General features: G+C 40.2%; 1 protein-coding gene across 2 annotated transcripts; it reads left to right on the top strand.

Annotated features, from left to right (window-relative positions):
* The first annotated feature begins 739 nt into the window (after positions 1 to 739).
* Positions 740 to 20,974, top strand: USP14 (ubiquitin specific peptidase 14). 2 transcript variants are annotated; one of them, XM_080611110.1, is made up of 16 exons: positions 740 to 1,395; positions 3,904 to 4,049; positions 4,690 to 4,722; positions 6,549 to 6,653; positions 8,303 to 8,406; positions 10,112 to 10,170; positions 12,124 to 12,254; positions 12,541 to 12,621; positions 13,377 to 13,456; positions 14,360 to 14,474; positions 16,205 to 16,270; positions 16,584 to 16,676; positions 17,624 to 17,752; positions 18,829 to 18,889; positions 19,594 to 19,701; positions 19,814 to 20,974. In XM_080611110.1, the coding sequence occupies exons 1-16, from the start codon at positions 1,380 to 1,382 to the stop codon at positions 19,963 to 19,965; spliced, it is 1,479 nt and encodes a 492-aa protein (XP_080467236.1). In that variant the 5' UTR covers positions 740 to 1,379; the 3' UTR covers positions 19,966 to 20,974. The 2 variants fall into 2 exon arrangements, 1 of the variants encoding a protein (XP_080467236.1); XR_013956283.1 differs by lacking the exon at positions 18,829 to 18,889 and having other exon boundaries at positions 19,814 to 19,948.
* The last annotated feature ends 983 nt before the right edge of the window (positions 20,975 to 21,957 follow it).

The following is a 21,957-nucleotide window of genomic DNA, read 5'->3' as shown; positions in this document are numbered from 1 at the left end:
ATGTAATCCTTGTTTCCCAAAACTTCCTTTTCCCATCTAGGAGCCTATACTAGACAATAAAATCAACTTTTGTTCTTCTCCATGACAAACTGAAAAGACTAAAATTTCTAAACCCTTCAACTGCTTGGAATTGGAAATCACACTGGGTAAACTGCATGTCGATCTAGCAAAGATCCTGTTTGTTTTGGGTACCACTTCTATAGCAAAAGCAAGGACAGGCATGCAAATGCAGTGAGCCAACCAGCAGCAGCAGCTGCGGGAGAAGCTCTTGCAGCTGCAGTAGCCAGAAGAGCTGGTGCAGGTAAGAGTGTTTGCTTTCTAGAGGTGGTAACTAGAACGGGTCTTGAGGAAAGGATATTTCTTCCTGAATTCTTTTCCTTTTCACACGTTAAATAAGCTAAAGCAGTGCTTAAATCGCAGCCTAACACCAACACTTCTAGTAGAAGCACTTGAGACTCATGTATCCATGTCTACTGTTTTTAGCATCTTTATAACTGCTTTTTATTGTCCTGGCCATTTTCATCACTCTTCAGGGCTCCTGATCTGTTAAAATAGTTGCTGGTAGATTAGTCATCCCCTCTCCCCTTACTAGAATTCTTCCAAGTTTATATATCACCCCACATTTTCCTATAACCCAAACGTGTTTCACCCGCAACAGACCATTCCTCCACCCTCCCTCTGGGCAAACAACCAGCGCGCCTACAAACCCACCTCACCCCTCCGCCGCCTCGCCCTCACACCGCCGCTCCCCGTCTGTTGCACCAATACCGCTTTCCGCCCGGTCAGGGGGCCGGGCTCTTCCCAGACTCTAACCCAGAGACCGCACGCGATGGCTCCACACCAGGTTTGCGAGCAGGTGGCTTAATCACACCCGGCACCAAACGAGCTACTCGGTACAGATACAGTTCTACAGGTCTTTAACGAGAGAAGTCCCACACTGAGACACGCCTTTCAGTGAGGTGCTCTCCCCAATAAACCCCCGCTGTCCGCAGACAGCTCGAGCAGTTTCTCTGCGGTGTGAAGAGCAGCGTGCCCGGAAGCAGAGCAATAACTACCACGCACCGACGCCCGCCTCAGCGACCAGACAGCCGTTAACAGCCCCACCTCGCCTCACCGCACCGCGCCCTTCCGGCGCTGCGCGCGCAGCCCGCCCTGCTTCCGGAGAGTGGCCCCGCTTGCAGCGTCATCCTGAGGGGCCGGTTTGAATGAGACCCCGAGGGAGGCAGGCAGGGACGCGACGGACCTGCTGCCGCCATCGCCGCCCCGCTTATCTCCCCTCTAACGCAGCTCGCCGCTAACGCTGCTGCCTGCCGCCCTTTCGCTTCCCTGCCGCCAACCGCGCCCTCCCAGGACACGGCGTGCCGCCCGCCCTCTCCGCCATGCCGCTCTTCTCAGGTGAGCTAGCTGGCCTTGGCGCCGGCCCGGCCCAGCTAGGTGTGGGGCTGTCCGCAGCGTGGGGCAGGACGAGAGGGCAGCGCCCGCGGCGGCGGGGTTGTTACCTCAGCGACAAGCTCTCCTCTCTGGCTCCGCAGTCTCCGGCCGGGCCCTTCCCGCCGCTGCCGCCGCGCGGGGGAAGGCGGGCGGTGCCTCATGTGGGGAGGTTCCTCCGGCGGCACGGCTGTCCGGCCGCCGGTACTCGCACGTGTCCGAAGGCTCGGCGCCACGAGTTCCCCGGGACATGCGGCCTGGCCCGGCCCGTTATGGAGGAAGTATCGGTTCGGCTGTGCCCGGCTGGGGCGAGGACAGAGCGCTGTTGATGTCCGGGAGGGTCGGTTCGGTGAGGCTCGGCGGTGCGAAAGGGTGTCAAATGCGAATCTTCTGCGATCGTGCATCTTGGATTGGTTTTGTTTTGCACCAAGTGAAGTGGTGCTGTCTGTCAAGTGAGACGCAATTCTGCATATACGCTTCTAAGTGTATACAGGTGCATCAGCCTCTTTTCTTTTAAAACCATTATTTCCTAGTTAAAATCAGAGGATCTCACTTGCCTCCTTGTCATGAAGGAAAGTTTCTAGTGAGGACTGCGAGAGTAAAACCTCCAGTGACACTTCTAGGACCAGTTACTGCTTTATTTATGCTTATCAGGTCTGGCCTCCTGGGGCTTTTCAGTATATGAGGAACAGGTTGTAGAAGGCCTCAGTCCACAGTCACATCCCTGTTTTCTCCATTGTTTTAATTGTGGTTGGCAAACTGGAATCCTCATGTCAGTATAACAGGACTTTTCCTGAACTCTAGCTCATCTGTACAATCTGTGTTTTCTGTTCACAGGGCAGATATGTTCTTCCCTTTTTTTAGTCTCTATTGTTTTCAGATTAACAATTTTCTTTCTTTGTGATCTCTGAAGATGCTAATCTTCTGAAGTTTCCTCCTCTTGAGTGCGAAGTTGTCAAAACCAGTGACACTACAAGTCTGTAGTAATAATTGCTAACTCTTCTGCATATTAGGTGCTGGATGCATGACTTTTCAGAAATGCAAAATTCAAAAAGCTGTGCATCTGACTTACTCAGTGACTGAGTGGGTTGTCTTCCTGAAAATACTTGTGCTTGCTATTAAATATGGTATACAAAATCATAGAATCAACTAGGTTTGAAAAGACCTTTAAGATCAAGTCCAGCTGTTAATAGATCTGTTTAAAAAAAGAGGTTGGGCAAATCAGAAGGTACTTTCTGCTAGAAATACTGAAAAGCCAGTTGTTTGATATGCTTTGTAGTCTAATTTAGACTAAATCGTGGTTATTCTGTCGTATAACCCATTACAAGCACTGCACGCATCTGAAATCTGAACCTCCTTGGAAGGCTTTTTAAAATCACAACTTTTAAGAGGTTTTTGCTGGAAAAAAAACCCCTAGAGTTGCTGAATATATTGGTGTAGAACCGAAGCACAGGTAGAAGGAAGGCTAAGACTCTCTTAAAGTACGGTATTTCAGCCCCTTACTGTGCACAGATACTACTGTGTGCTATATATTGAAAGTTTTCAGCAAAACTGAAGCTTGCTGAAGTAGCCTTATGTACCTGTGATAGTGATTGGAAGTGATCAAAGGCATGTAGCCATTCTTTGGAAGCACAGTTTGTTCCAGCATTTTTGCCTTATCTTGATTAGTACAAGCTTTACTAAAGGGAAGTTAACGTGCCCCTGTGTTGTTCTGCCTAATATTCCTGTTGATGATACCATTTCCAGTGTCAAGAATTGCAGTTTTCAGACCGAATTTCACTTCACTACTTAATTCCACCTTTACTGTGATCAGGGCCTCTGGATCTGCACCTGGTTATGTGAACACTGTCAAAACTGAGGAGGATGCAGCAGTGGCATCATAGATGGCACTCTGAGGTGAACTGTCCATTGGTGTGCTATTGCATAGGTCTTGTCTTGATGCACAATTGCCTCTTCATATAGCTCCACATGAACGATACTGGTAGCCAAAGCTACGTCTGTCAAACAGTAGCTTTGCTTTTAAGGAACATGGTATTGTTTTCCATTGAAGGGGAACGGAAATGCTATGGAAAACTGAACTGGAATCGCACATCTGAACTTCCTTCAGAAAGTTCAGTTGTTTACAATAAAGAGTACCAAGAGATTGGGGGAGTTACTTTCAAACTGCTTTCCAGAAGACTTGCCTAAAGGTTTTTTGAGGCTGTTATACACATTTATTGCTTGGAAAGTTTCTCAGTTATATATTGCATACAATTGTTTTGTAGGACATTTTTAGACATGTTGGAAGTAATATGTTCTGATGACTGAGCTGCCATATAGTCAGTGTGTCCCTTAGCTTGGTTGACAAGTTTTAGAGTTGAAAGCTGAATGTTCTGAGATGGTATAAACACTGGAATTCGAAATACTGGATTGATCTTGGTAATAACATTTTTGTATATTAGGAAATAATCTAGTTTCAAAACATTTTGTTTGCAGTTAATGTGAAATGGGGAAAAGAGAAATTCGATGGTGTGGAGCTTAACACTGATGAACCTCCAATGGTCTTCAAAGCCCAGTTGTTTGCACTGACTGGAGTTCAGCCAGCTAGACAGAAGGTTATGGTTAAAGGAGGAACTCTGAAGGTAGAAATCCATGTTTGGTTTTAATATTATTTCTAACTTTATTTAATGTTATAATGTTATGATCAATGACCATATTTTTAAGTGTTCTTCAGAAGATCTTTCATTGCATGTATTAAACTGACTACACTTTTCAGAAATAATTCTGTATGATTCATTGCCTACTACTAGAAAATCCTGAAAAAGTGTTGCTGAATGGTTGAGAGGTTCACTGCTGTTTTAAAACACTTCTCCACTCTTTTATACCAAAATCTACTCTGCTTTGTGGTTTGTTTTGTTTGTTTGTTCTATTATGTTCCTTTAAACATTCAGCATCTGAACGCAACTTTTTGCTTTTTATCTCAAGAAAAGTTTCTCTAGGACTTCTTTGCCAGAGACTTACTGGTATAATGCAGTATAGGCAGATTTCCTACATAAAGTTGCTTCCATCTAAGCAGTGTTGAACAACAAATGAAAACTTTATTGGGAAGATGACTTGGCTGCTTTCTATTTTAGTCAGACAAGGCTTGATGTAAATGGTTAATATTGTGAAACCTTCGATGAAACACAGTTGTGTATTTGGAAATACATGATTAATATTTATGAAGATACTTGCTTGTCTTTTGCTGCAAGATAATTAACCTATCTTTTATTTCAAAAACAGGATGATGACTGGGGGAACCTAAAAATAAAGAATGTAAGTTCTGGGGAATAACTAAATTTTACTCGTTTATTTTTTATTTTCACATCTAAAGAAAAATGTAAAAGTTCTGGTGTTTCTATTTCAGTCGGTAGCTCTTTCCTGAAAATCAGACCTTGATGAAAAATAGTTTTATGGATGTCATACCTAAGCATTCTTATGTAGTTCTCACCAGTGATTGGTGAAAAACCTTTTGGCTTCTGTAGGGAAATTATGTCAGCTTTCTGAAGTCCTTTGAAGCATAGATTTCTTACAAGAAATGTTCTGGGTCAGACCAGTGGTCCTTCTGTCTTGTCTGTGACCATAATAATAAGTGGTGTTATTTAGAGAGAGGTTGTGAACCTGGCCACTGCCTGTAGTCCATTGTGCTTGTAGGTCACCAGCATAGAAAGTCATGGCATTACAAACACTGAAATTAAAGCTCAGCCTATTTATTTCCTATCTACCTGCTGAAATTTGTCATGTGCTAAATTGCTGCTGTTTAAAAACAAAGCTGTTAGTAATGGTTATTTATTTGACTGGTTGAAAAAGAAAAAAGTGTATGTATTTGTGTTTCTTAGCAATATAATATTGTAACAGTGAATCCCGGAGATGTTTTGCTTGGGGTTTTTTTGCAGTTTCATTTCTGTAGATACCTTGTAACATCTGTTTGGTACAGGTTTTACTCCAGTTCTTCACTGAGCAGATTGAATTAGATAGTGCCACTCTTACCTTTGTAATTAGTTTGCGAGCATCTATTAGCTCCTTATAGCTACAGCTGTTGTAGCAAAGTCATTCAGTAAAATCCCTGGTACATAATATTTTTGTCCTTTAATGCATACTGTTACTCTAATAATTGCCTTTATTAATTTTAATAATGTTATATACAAGTTCTAGAGGGTTATTTACATTGTCAAAGAAGTTTCTTTCCATTATGTTGTTCTTCCTTTTCCTTGGCATTATATTTTTCACGGCCCTAGATAGCCATTTTCTCTCAGTTTGATAGAACTTACCGTGTAGATGGACTCCTGTGGAATGCTGTAAAACTCGTTTTCCTTACCTAGTCCAGCAAGCATGGTAACTTGGTTGCTTCCTATCCCCACTTCTTGAATGTTAGTCCTTGTGCCTAAACTGATGGGGTCATTTTGGTTATTGTTCACTTTTCAGTTAGTTTAATGATCTTGGAATTTGCCAGACAAAGGATGGCACTTCTGTTTCCCACTTTTCCTTTGAAGGAAACAATTCCAAACTCTGCTATGGTCATTATTACCCACATCTGTCTGAAGAGTTTCCCCAGATTCCAGGCTAAAAATGAGGGATGTTTTTGTTGTTTAGAGTATTTTGAATTTGAGAAACTCAAACCTTGCAGCTTTTTTCAAATCAGAATTGAGTTGCTCAGTTATCCTGGGTTCTGAGGTACTTGCTAAGAATCAAGGGAAAGAGGAGTATTTGCACTGCAGCGTTGAAGATGCCTGATCCCTAGTGGTCTGTCAGAAAGGGAGCTTTTCTGAACGCTTCACACTGGGGGGTCTTCAGTGAATGTTAAATTTAGTCCAAATTGGAATCTTGCTTTGCTGAGCTGGTGTCAAGCTCACCAGGCTTAGTGGAAATGTCTAGCATGGATGATGCTGTGGATTTGTTCTTGAGAAGTACTTTCTAGATAAAGTTAAGGTATCTCCTAAGAAACAACAGCACAGGATCAGTTCTGTGAACTAAGAGAAAGATTGTGTTTATTTTGGGGGAAATAGCTGAAATCTATCAAGAGCTTAATGTTTTTATTTATTTCTTTTTAACCAGAAATAACTGCCCTTAACTATTTATTGCTATTTTTACTGTGTTTCAAGGGGATGACCTTATTAATGATGGGTTCTGCAGATGCGCTTCCGGAAGAGCCAGTTGCTCGACCTGTCTTTGTAGAAGACATGACAGAGGAGCAGTTGGCTTCAGCTGTAAGCGTATTTCACTCTTTGGCTCTTTGTAAACCTTAGAATAAGAGGAATAATGGCAAGTTCCTAAATACTAGAAGTTGTTTAAAAGTGGATTTTGAAACTGTAATGTCTGTTTAGCATTTATAGCTTTTTAAAGAAACACAAATTTACATTGCTGACCCAACTGATAGCACTGGTAAGAAACCTGGAATTTAACTTGCAAGTCATATAACCGGTGCTGGTTTTTCTTTAAGCAGGCAGCTTAGTAAATTTTCTAAAAATAGCATTGGTGATGTTTTTAAAGAGAAAATTGTATTGCTCTTTCTGTATTGGTGTCCTGAACTTTGCCTGACTAAGGGCTCTTAGATGTCTCCTTTGTATCCTTGAAGGGATGTTTGTTTGAGATGGGGTGTGTTCAGGGTTCTGTTTGTCCTTTGAAAGTAAGTTTGATGTCAGTGGAATAGATTATATGTTTTCCTTTGTGGGGGTAAAGTCTGGAAGATCATAATTAATCTATTATTTTTAATGAAGTAACTTCTGTTTGAGTTGTTTCCCTCTTTACAATTTGAAAGGCTTAATTTTCTCATCAGTCATTTGAACTGGGAGCTCTGTCATACTTAACGGTTGCATAAGTATTGTCACTTGTACCTGCAGAATGGGAATACATTTGTGCATATCTGTATGAAAACAAATCTGTAGTTTAGGGCTGGTTTTGTGTTGTAAGTATTTAATGCTTTCCATGGCACCAGCAGGGGAAGGATATTCATGTATTTTTTGAGACTGACCCTATACACAGACTGATATAACTGAGGCAAACAAGGAGATAGTTCAGTGTCAGATAACATTTTCAGAAAGTTGGTCACCTTGCGTTCCTCCGATTCTTATTTTGTTATAAATCAAAATTGAATTGTCTGTACTGCATGTATTCATTAAAATTGAATACACAGCTAAATGAATTCTCTTTTCCTAAACTAATTCAGTGGTATTGGTATGCAGCACAACTTCAGTTTCATTAAACTACATGCTTTTCCCTGACAACTACTCAAAGATGCAGGATTAAAGAAAATTAAAAAAGCTATTATATTGTGATTTATAGTTGTTTCTGAAGCTGGTTAGTTTAATTATTACTTGGCCTTCACATTTGTCAAAACTTTAGAAGTTCACAAGCTGCCTGAAAGGATCAAATTAATGATCTGTTGCAAACTTCTGGAAAGGAGTTTAAATAATGCTTTTGTTTGTAACTATGGAGTTCAGCATATTCCAAGTTTTACTGAAAACTGATTTTAATTAAGACATCAGTGTTTTGTACAAGTGTATTCATGTGGAAATTCCATGGCAATAGAACTTTAAGGTCAAAACTTGAGTGTGATTATAATTGAACTTTCTGAATGACTGCCTGCTTGAAGAATGTGTTCATTTAACTAAACATGCACAGAAAAAAAAACCCTATAGCATTCCTGAATGTCCTCTAAAAGCACTGAATGGTGAAATGATTAATATAATCAGAAAATGGATCTGGAAAGCTTCATAAGGTTTGATGGAATATTCCAGGTTTTACGCATCTCTGATCATCTCTTTTCATAGAAGTTGATGTCAATTTATAGTGTTTGTGCAAAAATGGTTGCACATCTCTCTGTGACCCTCAAGCACCATTGTAAATTTTTTGGTAGATGGAATTACCATGTGGATTGACAAACCTTGGCAACACTTGCTACATGAATGCTACGGTTCAATGTATCCGCTCAGTGCCAGAAGTGAAAGAGGCCCTTAAAAGGTAGGATTCAGCATAAAAATACCATGACTGAAATGTTTTCTTTAGCTTATGAAATAGATATTTTGTGGAACAGTTGTTTTAATACTGATACGCATTTTCATAGCAAGCTGTTATTCTTTAAAGCAGTTCAAGGTTAACATTGTGATAGATTGAACTTGTATCCTATGGCTGTGTTAGTCTGTACTTTTTAAAGAATTTAAGAATATGTATTTGTTGGAACTGGCTTTTAGTGGATAGAATGTATTTTGCCTAGTTAAAAAATAGCTCATATCAAGACTTGTTTAAACTGCTTAGACAAGCTACTGAACCCTGTTTTCTGATGTTAGTTTGTGTGGCTGGTTCCGTATAAAAGATTGTACAGGAGTCCTGTTCCTTTGAGAAATATTCTTTTTGGTGGCTTTAGAGCTGAAAACACATTGTGCGATGAAATTGTGCCATTATTGATGTTTGGTACTGGGAGGTACAGCAGAAAGCTCTGAGAGAGGACCATGGAGGTTACTGTGGCAGCAAACTAGGCTAAGATGGAGTTACTGTCATGTGGATATGTAGGGAACAGAAGACATGCCCTTATGGAATCTGTTTCATTCATTCTGAATGTAGAATAACTTAACCTGATTTGTTTAATTATTAGTATGTATTATTATTATATATTATATATATAACATATATATTATATATAATATATAATATTATCAGTATTTAAGAAATGTGAGGATTAGGTAGAGCATTGCCATCTTAAGGTTAACTCCTTTAAAACATACTGCTTTCTCGACACCTTGGTACCCAACTGAATAGTCTAGGTTACTGTAAACACTAGTTACTTAAGTACTTACATATTTCCCTTAATTCTGTTAGCAGGTGAATCTTAATTATTTATCACTTAGAACTATTTGTGAACTACAGAAACACTGTTTTAAAGCTTTTTCTTGTTTTTCAGTATTGTCATTTTAGGTAAGTCTGTTTTATTTCCATGTCAAGGACTGAGTTACTGCACTGAATCAAAGTGTTTGACAAATTTAACATACCAGATATCAAAATGTATGCTATAAGACTGGCAGACTGCAATACAAGATGTGGCCTTACTGTCTCTGGGAAGTCAGATTCACAGATAGCTGCTGTGTTTTCCCCTGGAGACTTAAGACTTTATTTGGTCTTCCCTGCCTGATGACAGCATGGAAGGGTATATTGCAGTGAGAGAGAAGTGAAAGTACTCACATCCTTGAAGGTGTTTTTTCCATGCATCTGAAGAAGCTGTGCAAATGTTTCAGAAAAGGGGTAGCTTCTATTCAGACTTTTTCGCAGTTTCTTTAAAGATGGAGTTTTTGAGGTAAATGCATTCGATCTGCATTTATTTATTTTTTAAGGATGCCAGTTTTCCTTTGCTTTCATGCATTGCTTGCAGAATAGCTGAGACTTTGAGGTGAGCATGAGGAAATCTGATTTTCAGTTATTTCTGGTTTGGTGATTTATAGAATCACAGAATGGTTTGGGTTAGAAGAGACCTTAAAGGTCATGCAGTTTCAACCACCCTGCCATGGGTAGGAACACCTTCCACTAGACCAGGTTGCTCAAAGCCCCATCCAACCTGGCCTTTCTTTTGATACATTTAAATAAATGTAGCTGCTGCCTGCTTTATAATTTGAAAACCTCTCTGCTCTTCTTGATTGTGTTTAATTGCATACAAATTGGTTTTCTTCTCTTTCAGGTATGGTGGTGCCTTAAGAGCTTCAGGAGAAATGGCGTCTGCTCAGTACATTACTGCAGGTTGGTGTTTAGAGTAGAACACAAGGGTTTAGGCTAGTGTGCAATTTCCTGCAAACTGCAGATGAAAATTGCAGTTAGAGCTCTGCGTGTTTTTTTTTAGTGCATATGCCTTAGCAATGTCAGATTTGCTGACACTGGAGGATTCCTTTTGCTCTGTTGTTAATATCTTTAAAGGTTATTCTCACTGTGGCTGCAAAGCATACATCTCTGCATATAATTACCTAGCTGCATACTAGGGGAAATATATACAAGTATCATCTAGGCTTAGACAGAAATCATTCCTGTCTCTTAAGTGTTTTGTGTGTCGGCATAAAGTAATTGGAACTTTCTAAAGCATACTTCATCCATCTGTGGATTTGATCACTTTGTGTAGAAATAGTCTAGTGCACAATTCTTCATTTCACTTAATTTCCGGCGGCAGTATCACACCAGCCTCTGGGAAAATGACTGCTACTGCTGAACCCAAGACATAGGCTAACACCATACTCCCAGAACATATAGTTCATTCGTATTTTTTAATAAGATCTATTGGCTGAGCAGTATTGTTAAGGTGGTAGCTGGGGGTCTCTCAGTGGTATTAGTCATTACCCAAAAGATCCAAATTTCATAACTGAAATAGAAAGTAGTGTCTTCAAAAGGAAAGTTACTCTATATTGTGGTGATCTGGGTGCTCACAATGTGGGAGCTCACGATGGCCCCGTATCTCCAAGTTCTAACTAGAATTCTAGTTAGACCCCTTACATTTGAACAAGGGTACTACTTGTCCACTTTTTCTTTTTTACTCTATTTCATTGCCCCACTAAGATGCTGGGCCAGGACACTGGGATTTCTACCAGTCCATTTAAGGAAAAACAAAACAATATAAGGAAGGAAAGGTCCAGTATGTGGGTATGCCTGCTGATCAAGTTTTGGGGTGGTAAGTTCAATGGTTACTCTATACAAACCACACTTGCCCCTCCCCTTTTCACTGCCTTTACTTCATGTCCCTTGTTTTCTCTTTAAGGTGACAGCTCTGCTTTTTAGGAATCTTAATAGTTGAAGTAATTCATAGTTAATTCTTTTGTGCTGAGCTGGTCAAGAACTCCTGCATGACACTTATGGCATTTTTTTTTTTCTAAATTGCTGTCATATCAGTTGTTGCTCTTAATCAAGGTCAGTGCAGATATTTCTTAAAGTGAGGAAGCAATTGACCTTGGTTCCTTGTAATCTTGTCTATATTCATTTATTCAAGAGTATCATTCATTAGTCTCTCCACTTGTCAATTAGTCACCATGCAGACTGTTGCCAGCCTCACAGGGTTGTTGTGAGGATTAGTAGGTGTCTCAAGTGATGCTGTAACCTGTGTAGATAAGACATTTTATAGTACTGTGTCTGGAACAAAAAAGAAAGCCATGTGTATTGTCATGCAGTCAGTAGCATCTGTTGCATTGAACATAGTTATGAACTGTCTGCATGTATGCATACGCATACTTGTTTTCATGGGGCTTAAATTAAGCATGAGTATTTTCTAGATATTTTAGTTGGGAATAAATAAAGGATTTTTTTTCCCCAGTAGTTGGTGAAGCTTAAGTTGCTCTAGAGGCTAGATTGTGAATGTCTTCTGGTTCCTCTAGGTGTCGTCTTCTTGTGAAAACATTGTTCCTCAGGTGCATTTCAAATGAAAATTTAACTGCTCAAGTATTATTTTTCTGTTAGCAGCCAGGAAAGATAGGGCCTTATGTGCCAAACTCTCAGAATTGTTATCTTTGTGCTTGCAAAGTCATGTTCAGAAATGAGGTCTTGGGTGTACCTCTTAAGACACCTGGAAAATTTGGTCCTGATTTGGAAAGATCAAACTGGACACTGTTAAATGATAAGTCTTTAAATGTTGCTGCTGTTTTACTGTTCTTTTTCAACTTCCTGCCATGTTTGAATTGTTTTTCCACTTCTCAAAGCATTCACTTTTTCTTCAAGCTCTTAGAGACTTGTTTGATTCCATGGATAAAACTTCCTCCAGTATCCCACCTATCATTCTCCTGCAGTTTTTACACATGGCCTTCCCACAGTTTGCAGAGAAAGGCGATCAAGGCCAGTACCTTCAACAGGTAAAGACCAGTTATTAGCATATTGTTTGAAAATTCTAGTGTGTTGAGAGCAAGGATGTTTGAAATCTTCTCCTGTGAATGTAATTTATCCCAGTAAAGAGTTTGCTTTATATTGTGTAGAAAATTTGAATGTAATATTAAGCGCCAGCTCTGAAAATGTGTGGTGGAATAGGGAGAAATTCTTATGTAAGGAATTCTTTGTTTGTTTTAGTGTGAAGATTCATGGGTTTAATATTACTAAATCATAAGTCTACCAGTCACATTTAATGTTCTGTTCCTTTCCTAGGATGCCAATGAGTGCTGGGTGCAGATGATGAGGGTACTACAGCAGAAGCTGGAAGGCATAGAAGGTGATACAGTTATGGAGGTAATTGTAGTCTTACTCTAAAAGGAGTCAGGATTTATAATATTATCCTTGTGGTTTGCATATTTTTTCACTAAGGATTATCTGTTTTTGTGAGGGGTTTAACATGTATCTATAGGCCAGTAAGTGAAACTGCTTTCTGATGTGTCTCATCAGCATAAAGCTACCTATGTCATGTCAGCTGTGCTATGGAATGTACTATAGGAATACTTCTCCTTTGAGCTCTGGAAAGTACCACCGTTGTAACTGTGAGTGCGTAGCAGCTGGCCCTGGTAACCTGTGAATTTGGCACATAAGTTTTTTTTCTGGAAGAAGTGCTTCAGCATTGTTGGCTACAAGAATGCTGCTTCAGACAGACAACTCACCTAAGCAACCTCATAAGAAATTAAAGTTTTTCCCAAGGCTTTACCATGCCAACTTTCTTCTCTATAAGCTATTTTCTGGAGAGTCTTGGCAGTGGGAAAAGTCTAATTGACTACTCTAAAATTTAAGACAGATTGGGGAGCAGGGAAATATGACTTTGATTCAAATCTTGTTTGCTAATATGCTTTGAGGTGGCTTTAACAGCATGCAGTAAATGCTTTTGGTTTGGAACTCTAATACTGTGTCAGGAGATTGACTGACTAGGAGAAAATGCACCTAAAGAAAGGTGAAGGAATAGGCTTTAAAGAATTTAAATAAATGAGATATTTTGTCTGTGAAGAATACTGTCTTTACATGATACTTAAAGTTAAATCATAAGAGAATTTGTTTTGCAGACAGACTCCGGAGCTACAGCAGCATCTTCTAAAAAGAAGAGTTTAATTGATCAGTTCTTCAGCATTGAATTTGAAACAGCGTATCCTAAAGACTAAGGCAAGCAATAGAATGATAATAATTTCACACTTTAGCAGTAGAGTGTGGGGAGCCTGAAAGCATTGTTCAGAATAGTACAGAAAACCAAGGTGTGTGTTGGGGAAGAGAGGGAGTGATGTATTAGAGGCGTGCACAGAAGTTAAAACCAAGATTGGATATACCTTGAGCGAGAGAGGATGATGTGGGGAGAGGAACGGTAATGAAAAGTTACAGAAGAAACCCACTGAAATAAATACCAGATTTCCTCCCCGGAGAAGGTTGCCAGTTCAAGGATACTGACATGTTTTATCCAAATAAAAGTAATTATCATCCTAAATAGCCTTTTTGTGGCTTGTAAGGGAGTGTTGCTGATACACTTGGCATACTGCACATGTACAAAAGATAGCTTGACTGATTTATTAAGAAATAAATTTGATGCACACTGTTAGATGTATAAGGAACTATTGTGGTTGACAACTTCCTAGTAGCTTTTTTATAGCAAGGACAAAAAGTATATGACCACATGGAGCACACATCTCTTGCCAAGTTCTACTCTTTTCCCACTTCTCCACCCCACAGTCCTGGTTGTCATGAAACTGACCGCCACCTTTTAGAAAGGATTATACTGTCCGTTTTGCTTGTCTGAAATAAGGAAGCATCTTGTTAGATGAGTACTGTATTTCACAGCTTGGTACCAACTACCACTGGTCATTACACATGAAGGAGCAGATTAGTTATCATGAAGGGCTGTTTCGAATCTGGATTTTTTTTATCCTATAAGAAGTAAAAGTACTATTGATGCACAAGCAGGGGATTAGTTTAAATTACCGTGCTGTTCAACATATTGTTTTCACTAGAGCAGTAGTTCAGCTCTTGATGCACCATGGTTTTCCTTAATTTTATGAAGTATGAAATGTACAGAAGCTGAAGAAGAGGAAGTAACTAAAGGAAAGGAGAATCTGCTGCAGCTCAGCTGCTTTATTAATCAAGAAGTCAAATATCTGTTTACAGGACTAAAATTGGTAAGTTATTTATATAACCTTTATTTAATTGGAATTCTAAATTACCTGTGTTTTTAATCTGTGACTTGGAATTGACATCTGCTGTCCAAGCTTTACAAAATTCCACAGCTTGTTTTTTTGGTGTTCAATGGGATGGTGGCAGTGAAAACAAATTGTATGTTAGTGTAAAAGCAGACTTTAGCAGAGTATTTTCTTGACCCTGACTTTGTCCTCCGCACGCAGGTCACCAAGTGCCAGCCAATTTATTTGTTCAGCTGGGTTTCACTCCAGGCTGAGAAGTATCACAGAATGGTTTGGGCTGGAAGGCACTTTTAAGGGTTGTTTAGTTCCAGCCGCCTGCCATGGGCAGGGACACCCACTAGACTCAAGTGGTCTCAAACACTGCCAGGGGTGGAGCATTTACCACTTCTCTGGGCAACCTGTTCCAGTGTTTCACCACCCTCACAGTGAAGAATTTCGTCCTTATATTTAATCTAAATCTCTCCTTTGTCAGGTTAAAGCCATTCCCCCTTGTCCTGTCACTACAGGCCCTTGTAAAAAGTCCCTCTCCACATTTCTTGTAGGCCCCCTTTAGGCACTGGAAGCTGCTTTGAAGTCTCACCGGAGCCTTCTCTTTTCCAGGCAGAACAACCTCAACTCTCTCAGCTTGTCTTCACAGGAGAGGTGCTCCAGCCCTCTGATCATGATTTAAGCATGCTATAAACAGTTCCCCAGAAGTCAATTTTAAAACAGGGTGGCATTTTGGTTGCTAAGAAAAGAAAAAGCAACCAGGTGATGGAACAATTAAACTTTAATTTTGCAGATTTTGAAGGGAGCGTTATTTTCCATGACACAGCATCATCTCTAAACTGTTTACATAAGTACAAGTTCTTCAAGTAGTCTGTGCTTTTTAGATGTATATTTCTAAGTTTTTAGGGGTTTTTGGGGAACCTGAAGGAGCCAGGAGAGAAGCCTGCTACTAAACCTCTATAGTAACTGCCCTTGCAGAGTATTTTTATAAGAGCAGGGATGGAAGCAGTGACTAAACCAAGTTGCATGCTTCTCAGGTAATCTTTGTGTCTGCTTTTTATTTTTTTTACAGACTCTAGAAGGAAAAGTAGGATAAACTAGTTAATATTGACAAATAAAATAATGATCACATAGATTATTTTATAAGAATAAAAGAAACCTCACTTTCAGGCCAAAAAAGGTCTAGAATCCTTATGTTGTGTTCCTATAGAAACAATACTACCAACCAGGCCAGTCTTGCCCTAAATTAGGAAAGGTTCCTGGAAACACGGTATCACCACCTGTCTCCTCTGTAGCTCTGTCTGCTTGAGACTGAGGTTTGGGAAACATGCAAATATTCCCCTGAGAAGAAACCTCAGATTTGCTTTAGTTGTGTTCCAAGCATGACATGACACATTCATAACCAAATCCAGATACAATTCCTAACCAAATCCACTCGCAAGTTCTACTCCTGCAGAATTTAATTTTTGGCAGAGAAAAACTTTGTGTTGTCAGGGCACAGGAATGAGCCTGGAGCTGAACAAATGAATGGGCTTGCTCTTTCTGCCAAGGAGTTTCAAAATTCTGCCTGCTGTAATGGCTGATAGGAACGGAGGAGATGGGCAGAACCTGATTTAGCTTATTGCTTGTTTGTCCGTGCTGTGCTTTGCTTCAAGCTGTGTTCTGTGATGAACAAGGAGTAATAAAAAATAAAAAAGAAAGTATTACCTTTCTTTTAACAGCGCCTTCAAGAGGAAATCACCAAACTGTCTCCAACGCTGCAGAGAAATGCACTCTATATCAAATCTGTGAGTGGTACTTTTGTTGCTCTCTTCATCATTCTTTCAACTGTTGTCAATTTTCTGTCCCAAAACACAAAGTTATTGCTGTAACAGCGTGTGATTTATGTTTATAAAACAACTGAATATCCACTACCAAAAAATTTAAATCTGGAAATTAGTTCTTTGAGTACACTACTACACAAAGTTTTATTTTAAATTAGGAGGCCTTGCTATATTCCTATGTGTGTGTTTGTACAGGATAGCCTGTAATTCAGGATTTGCAGTGTTTAAAAGATCTGTCAATGTCTAAAGTAATAGCTTTTTCTTTTTTTTCTTATAGTCTAAAATCAGTCGCTTGCCAGCCTACCTGACTATTCAAATGGTTAGATTTTTTTACAAAGAGAAAGAATCTGTGAATGCCAAAGTTCTCAAGGTAAGTTTTGTGCATATTGAACTTGAATTCCTCTTCATGCTTTTCAGTGACGTTTTTATTGTAGGTAGATCAGTACTTGAAGGCTATTTACTCAATTGTGTGCTTTTAAAAATATTAACAGTGCAGTTTCTTTGCTGAAGTACAAAGTAGCTTTGTTCCCAGCTGTGATGGTCCCAGTGGTGTGGCAAACTATGCTACCAAAATAGACTGGGGAACGGGAGGTAAGGGATATAAATGAATTTGCTCCAATACTGCTAGGATGTTTTTTGATCTCTTCTCACCAATGGCTCAGAGGAGAATGTTTAGTTAAGGAGAGGGACATACCTTTGTCACTATACAGTGTTTCTACAGTTGATGAGAAATGCTTTGGCTAACAAACACTTCCTGTACTAGTTATTTTAATGGGCTTTCTGATTGACAAATGCAAGAACCAGGTGCCAACAGCTATATGTTCCAGTATTGCTTTCTGTTGGACTTGGCTGATAGACTTCCTAGGCTGCCCCAAGATATCATGATAGATGATGCCTGCTCTTCACAAGAGAAACAAGGGAATAAAGATTGAAGGCACATGTTAACTATTCTAGAAGATTGTTTGGATAACATAAATTAACATTTTTGCCAGTGTACAGACATTCTACATGCATATTTTTTGCCCTAGGGCTGCATAGGTATTTCTGTAGTATAAAGTATGACAGCTAATAATAAAGAATCTAAATATTCTGATTGTGGTAATTTATGATGGTTTGTTTATACTGAATTAGACATTCTTCTGTGAAAGTATTGTAGCCCTTTACATAAGTCCTGTCAGCAACATTTCAGTAGATCAAGTTGTCATAAATGTGATGAGAGTTGCATCTAATTGGACTTAGTGTTGTCTTCCCTTAGGAGAAGGCTTTAACATGGAGTACCAAGTAATGTTAATAATCTTTCTGCTTTTTACTTCCTAGGATGTTAAATTTCCTCTTATGTTGGATGTGTATGAGCTGTGTACACCAGACCTTCAGGAAAAAATGGTTTCTTATCGATCAAAATTCAAAGATCTAGAAGACAAAAAAGTTAATCAACAGCCAAAGAATGTAAGTCTCCTGACATTTTGATTAAAGAAGTCATACAGCTGGAATTGGGGCACTCATAAGGACTAGAGGAAACTTGACTTCCTTAAATGTAGTATTTGAACTCTTTGGTATTGAGCTTCAGATCTTTTTGTGTATTTTCATGAAAATACCATATCAGCTTTGGTATGACTGCTTCACCAGGAATATTAAATGCTGTAGAAAATTGTATTGCTTCCATTTTTATTTCAAAACTTACAAAAATATAGTGCTTCTGCTTACCAATGTTATGACTAAAGGTTTTTTGTGAATTACACAGAATAGTTCTCTTCAAACACAACTGCTTGCTGGCAGGTCACTTCTTCAGTGACAGGTAGCTTTTTCCTGCTCACCAAGTGGAAAGGGTTGTACAAGGTTCTACGATGTGTCTGACTGATAAAATTCAGAATATACATACTTACATAAGTTTAGAATATATGAGCTTATAGTCTGCATTCTAAAACCATGGTAAATGGTTTCATTTTCTATCCTGTCTACATATTCTAAAACTGGCTTCCCTTTATTTAAAGAAACCGTTTCCTTTAATGAAGGAAAAAAGTAAACAAGCTAAAACTGTAGTGTTTTAGCCATTGTTTTTAAGTTTGCCAGTCTTTTCCTGGCTTAACTCTTGCCAGTTTCATTTAAACATTTGAATAAGGCTTGTATCTCTACGCAGTTAGGAGCAAGGAAAGAGTGCTATTTAGAGGCTGTTTCTAGTGTTTTCTTGTTGCCATTTGTGCTGCTAGCAAGTCCCTAACAAGGAATACAGTCTTCAATTGTGGAATTTTTCATAAACAAACCTGTCAGTCTGGTGGGTAAACAGTCTAGGCAAAATATGCTAAAGTGGTGTTATATTTGCAGTAAAGAGTGGTCTGGTTTAGTTGAGGCTTTTGCATGTGCACTCAGAAATATGGTAATGGAACTTGGTTTCAAGTTGAACAGAAAATGTTTAGGCTTAAAAACATCTTTAAATGAATGGGGAGTTGGGATTTGATAGAATTGCACTTTGATAGACTTTTTCACAACTGTTCCACGTTAATTCAGTATATTCTGTTCTTCAGTCTAGTAAAAGCGAAGGTGCACAGAAAGAAGTTAAATATGAACCATTTTCTTTTCCCGATGGTGAGTACAGGGAAATAAATCTGTTTTAAAGTAACTTTCTGTTTACTTACGTGTAAGTGGACCCAATGGTAGGAATATTTTTAGAACCCTCGTTATTTTTAACACTTTTGAAAATTAATCTTCAGAAACTGACAGAAATGTAAGGAATGGAAAGATGAGGCAAGCCAAAAAGCTCTTGAGATGGTCAAAGACATATCATACATTGATGATACATAGAAGACATGCACATCAAAAGACATTTGCATGTCTTAGAATTATAGCGTAGAATAATAGAATGGTTTTGGTTGGGACGAAACTTAAAGATTATCCAGTTCCAGCCCCCTGCCATGGGCAGCAGGGACATCATACACTAGACCAGGTTGCTCAAAGCCCCATCCAGCCTGGCACGTGCAGTTTTGGGTGCTTTCTTGTCAGTGGTTGGTGTTTGAAGGAAGTATATGTCCAGAAAGTTTACTGGTGGGTTTAATGCTTTAAGCTTACTGCATCTGTGTTCCATCCAGGATCTGTATTTATGTCTCAGTTTCCTGAGAGGCTGTCCTGGCTGAAAGCTGCTGGGTTTAGTTCACAGTGATTGAGAACCATGCTGTAAGTGGGGTTTTACACAACTGCAGTGCTGTAGTTTGGCTCACATGTCTTTAGTCTAAATACTGTTAAAACAGTTCATGTAAGACTCACGTAACTTGTTTTTCCTCCTTTTCCTTCAGATATCGGTTCTAATAACTGTGGCTATTACGACCTGCAGGCAGTGCTAACACATCAAGGCAGATCAAGTTCCTCTGGACATTACGTGTCTTGGGTTAAAAGGAAACAAGGTAAAACACCTTGACAACTCACAGCTCTCTTAACTGCCCTTCAGACTTAACATTAAGTGTGCTTAGATTTGATGTATCTACATTACAAATAATCCTCTCGCTTTTCTTGCAGATGAATGGATTAAATTTGATGATGACAAAGTCAGCATTGTTACACCTGAAGATATTTTGAGGTTATCCGGGGGTGGAGACTGGCATATAGCTTATGTTCTACTCTACGGGCCTCGCAGAATCGAAGTAGTTGAAGATGAAGCTGACCAGTAGTCTTCAGTTTTAGCCATTCTGCCTAGGTGTGAAATAAATGTTGATAACTGATCACTTCTTTAACCCCAGAGCTTTTAGCAAGTGGATAAGTAATTTGTGCAAACCTTCTCACATGAAGAAGGGTATGGGTTCAAAACTGCTCCAAGTACCAATTTGCCGCTGCTGGACTGGACTGGGCTTGCCCCTGGGGTGGTGACAATTTTTAAAGTAGCTTTAACATCTTGCAGAAGAGAAATTTTTTAAATGAGCCTCTTCTTCTCCCCTGCTCCTTCCTCTCTGATGTCAAGTATTTATTACACACCTACTCTTGCATTTGTTACTCTTGCATGGTTTCTACCACAGTTCAGTAGTTGTCCATCCTCTGCCTTACCTGGCACGTTTGTTAGGAAGGTAGAAGAGCAACTGTTGCCTTGTTGTGTAACTCAGTGCTGCTGCCCATAGCCAACAACCATGGCTCCAATCAAGTATTGTCCAGCCTGACGTGCTGATTCAGTCTGTTCTGTTGCTGGCACCTCATGACTTCAGAATAAATTGTGATCAAGGACGTGTCCTCCATTAAAAAAAGTTCATGTCTTAGTGATGTAGTTAGTATGTGTTTGTTTTCACTCCCTGGGCCACCACTGATGAATGTCTGGAAGTAGCCTTGTGATAAAGCTGCTGGTGTTTAAGCTGTAGGGATTATCTCCTGTCCTTTGGCTCTTACTGCTCTCTACAACTACCTGAAATGAGGACACAGTGAGGAGGTGGCTGGTCTCTTTTCCCACGTAACAGGCCAAGAGGTAATGGCCTCAAGCTGTGCCGGGGAGGTTTAGACTGGATAGGAATTAAAATTTCTTCAGCAAAAGGGTGATTCGGTATTAGAACAGGCTGCCCAGGGATCACCGTCCCTGGAAGGAAGATGACTCCTTCAGTAACATGGTTTAGTGGTGGACCTGGCAGTCCTGGGGTGTAGTGGTTGGGCTTGAAGGTCTTTTCCAGCCTAGTTGATTCTGTAATTCTTTGCTAAGTAGTTTAGTTTGGTGGCTGTGAACTTGGGCTATGCTTACTTAGAGTAACTGCTGTTTCTTACCCATAGGAATGCAGCGGCTGTAGGCTAGTGGGAGGCTGCAGTTGAGCATTTCAGTGTTGGCCACAGCCAGAAAAGCACTAGGCCAGCAACAGAGGATCTGATTTTTAATGTGTCCCAGACCCTTCTGTGTGAGCCAGTCCATACTCATGAAACACCTTCACTTGTATCTTCATTAGCAGTGACCATGTGGGGAGTTCCTTGCTGAGAAAGCACCCAGCTTTCACCCTCCCCTGGGGACTTGGCTCCAGCCATGGCTCCGCAGGTAGTTTTGATTATTGCACCACTTCGCCACTGCACAGATGCCCCAGGAGCGCACCAAAGGCCTAAGGGTGGATTTTAAAGAAGTTGTATGATGCTTAAAGGCAGCTCCAGCCACTGAGGAAGCCCCATTGCAGTACTGGCCTGTTCCTGTTCCCCACAGAAATGGCATGAACACATCTGTTTATAATGCTTCTTCTGGTTCCTGTTAAGGAGCTAAGGGAATCGTGCCTGGTTGCTGCTTTGTGGAACTATGTCCTCCCAGTTGTGGTCCTGTGGTCACTTTTTTCTCTTAAAGTTCCTGTTGGCAGCCAGAAAGAGCCTTCTGCTCAAAACAACCCCCTGCCATGGGCAGGGACACCTTCCACTAGACCAGGCTGCTCAAAGCCCTGTCCAACCTGGCCTTGAACAAAGCTAAACCAGAGGGACAGCTCAGTGCCCAGGTCTCTTGCCTCAACCATGTGCACCAAGGTGGCAGTTCATGCCTGAAGCATCAAGACTGTAACTCACTGCACATGGCTTCCCACAGTCACGCTCACTGTGGTCAGCCCCAGCTTTCCAAGATCAAGGTGGCAGGTTGGCCATGCCCAAGCCCCATGAGTCATTCCCCCCTTCTACCGAACCCTACCTGTAGCAGGAGGCAAGACGTGGGCTGTGTTATTTCA

Source organism: Psittacula echo (genome assembly GCF_963264785.1).
Source record: "Psittacula echo genome assembly, chromosome: 2".
Lineage (NCBI taxonomy): Eukaryota > Metazoa > Chordata > Aves > Psittaciformes > Psittacidae > Psittacula > Psittacula echo.
Note: the sequence above shows the minus strand (reverse complement) of the source record. Positions and strands in the feature narration are given on the sequence as shown.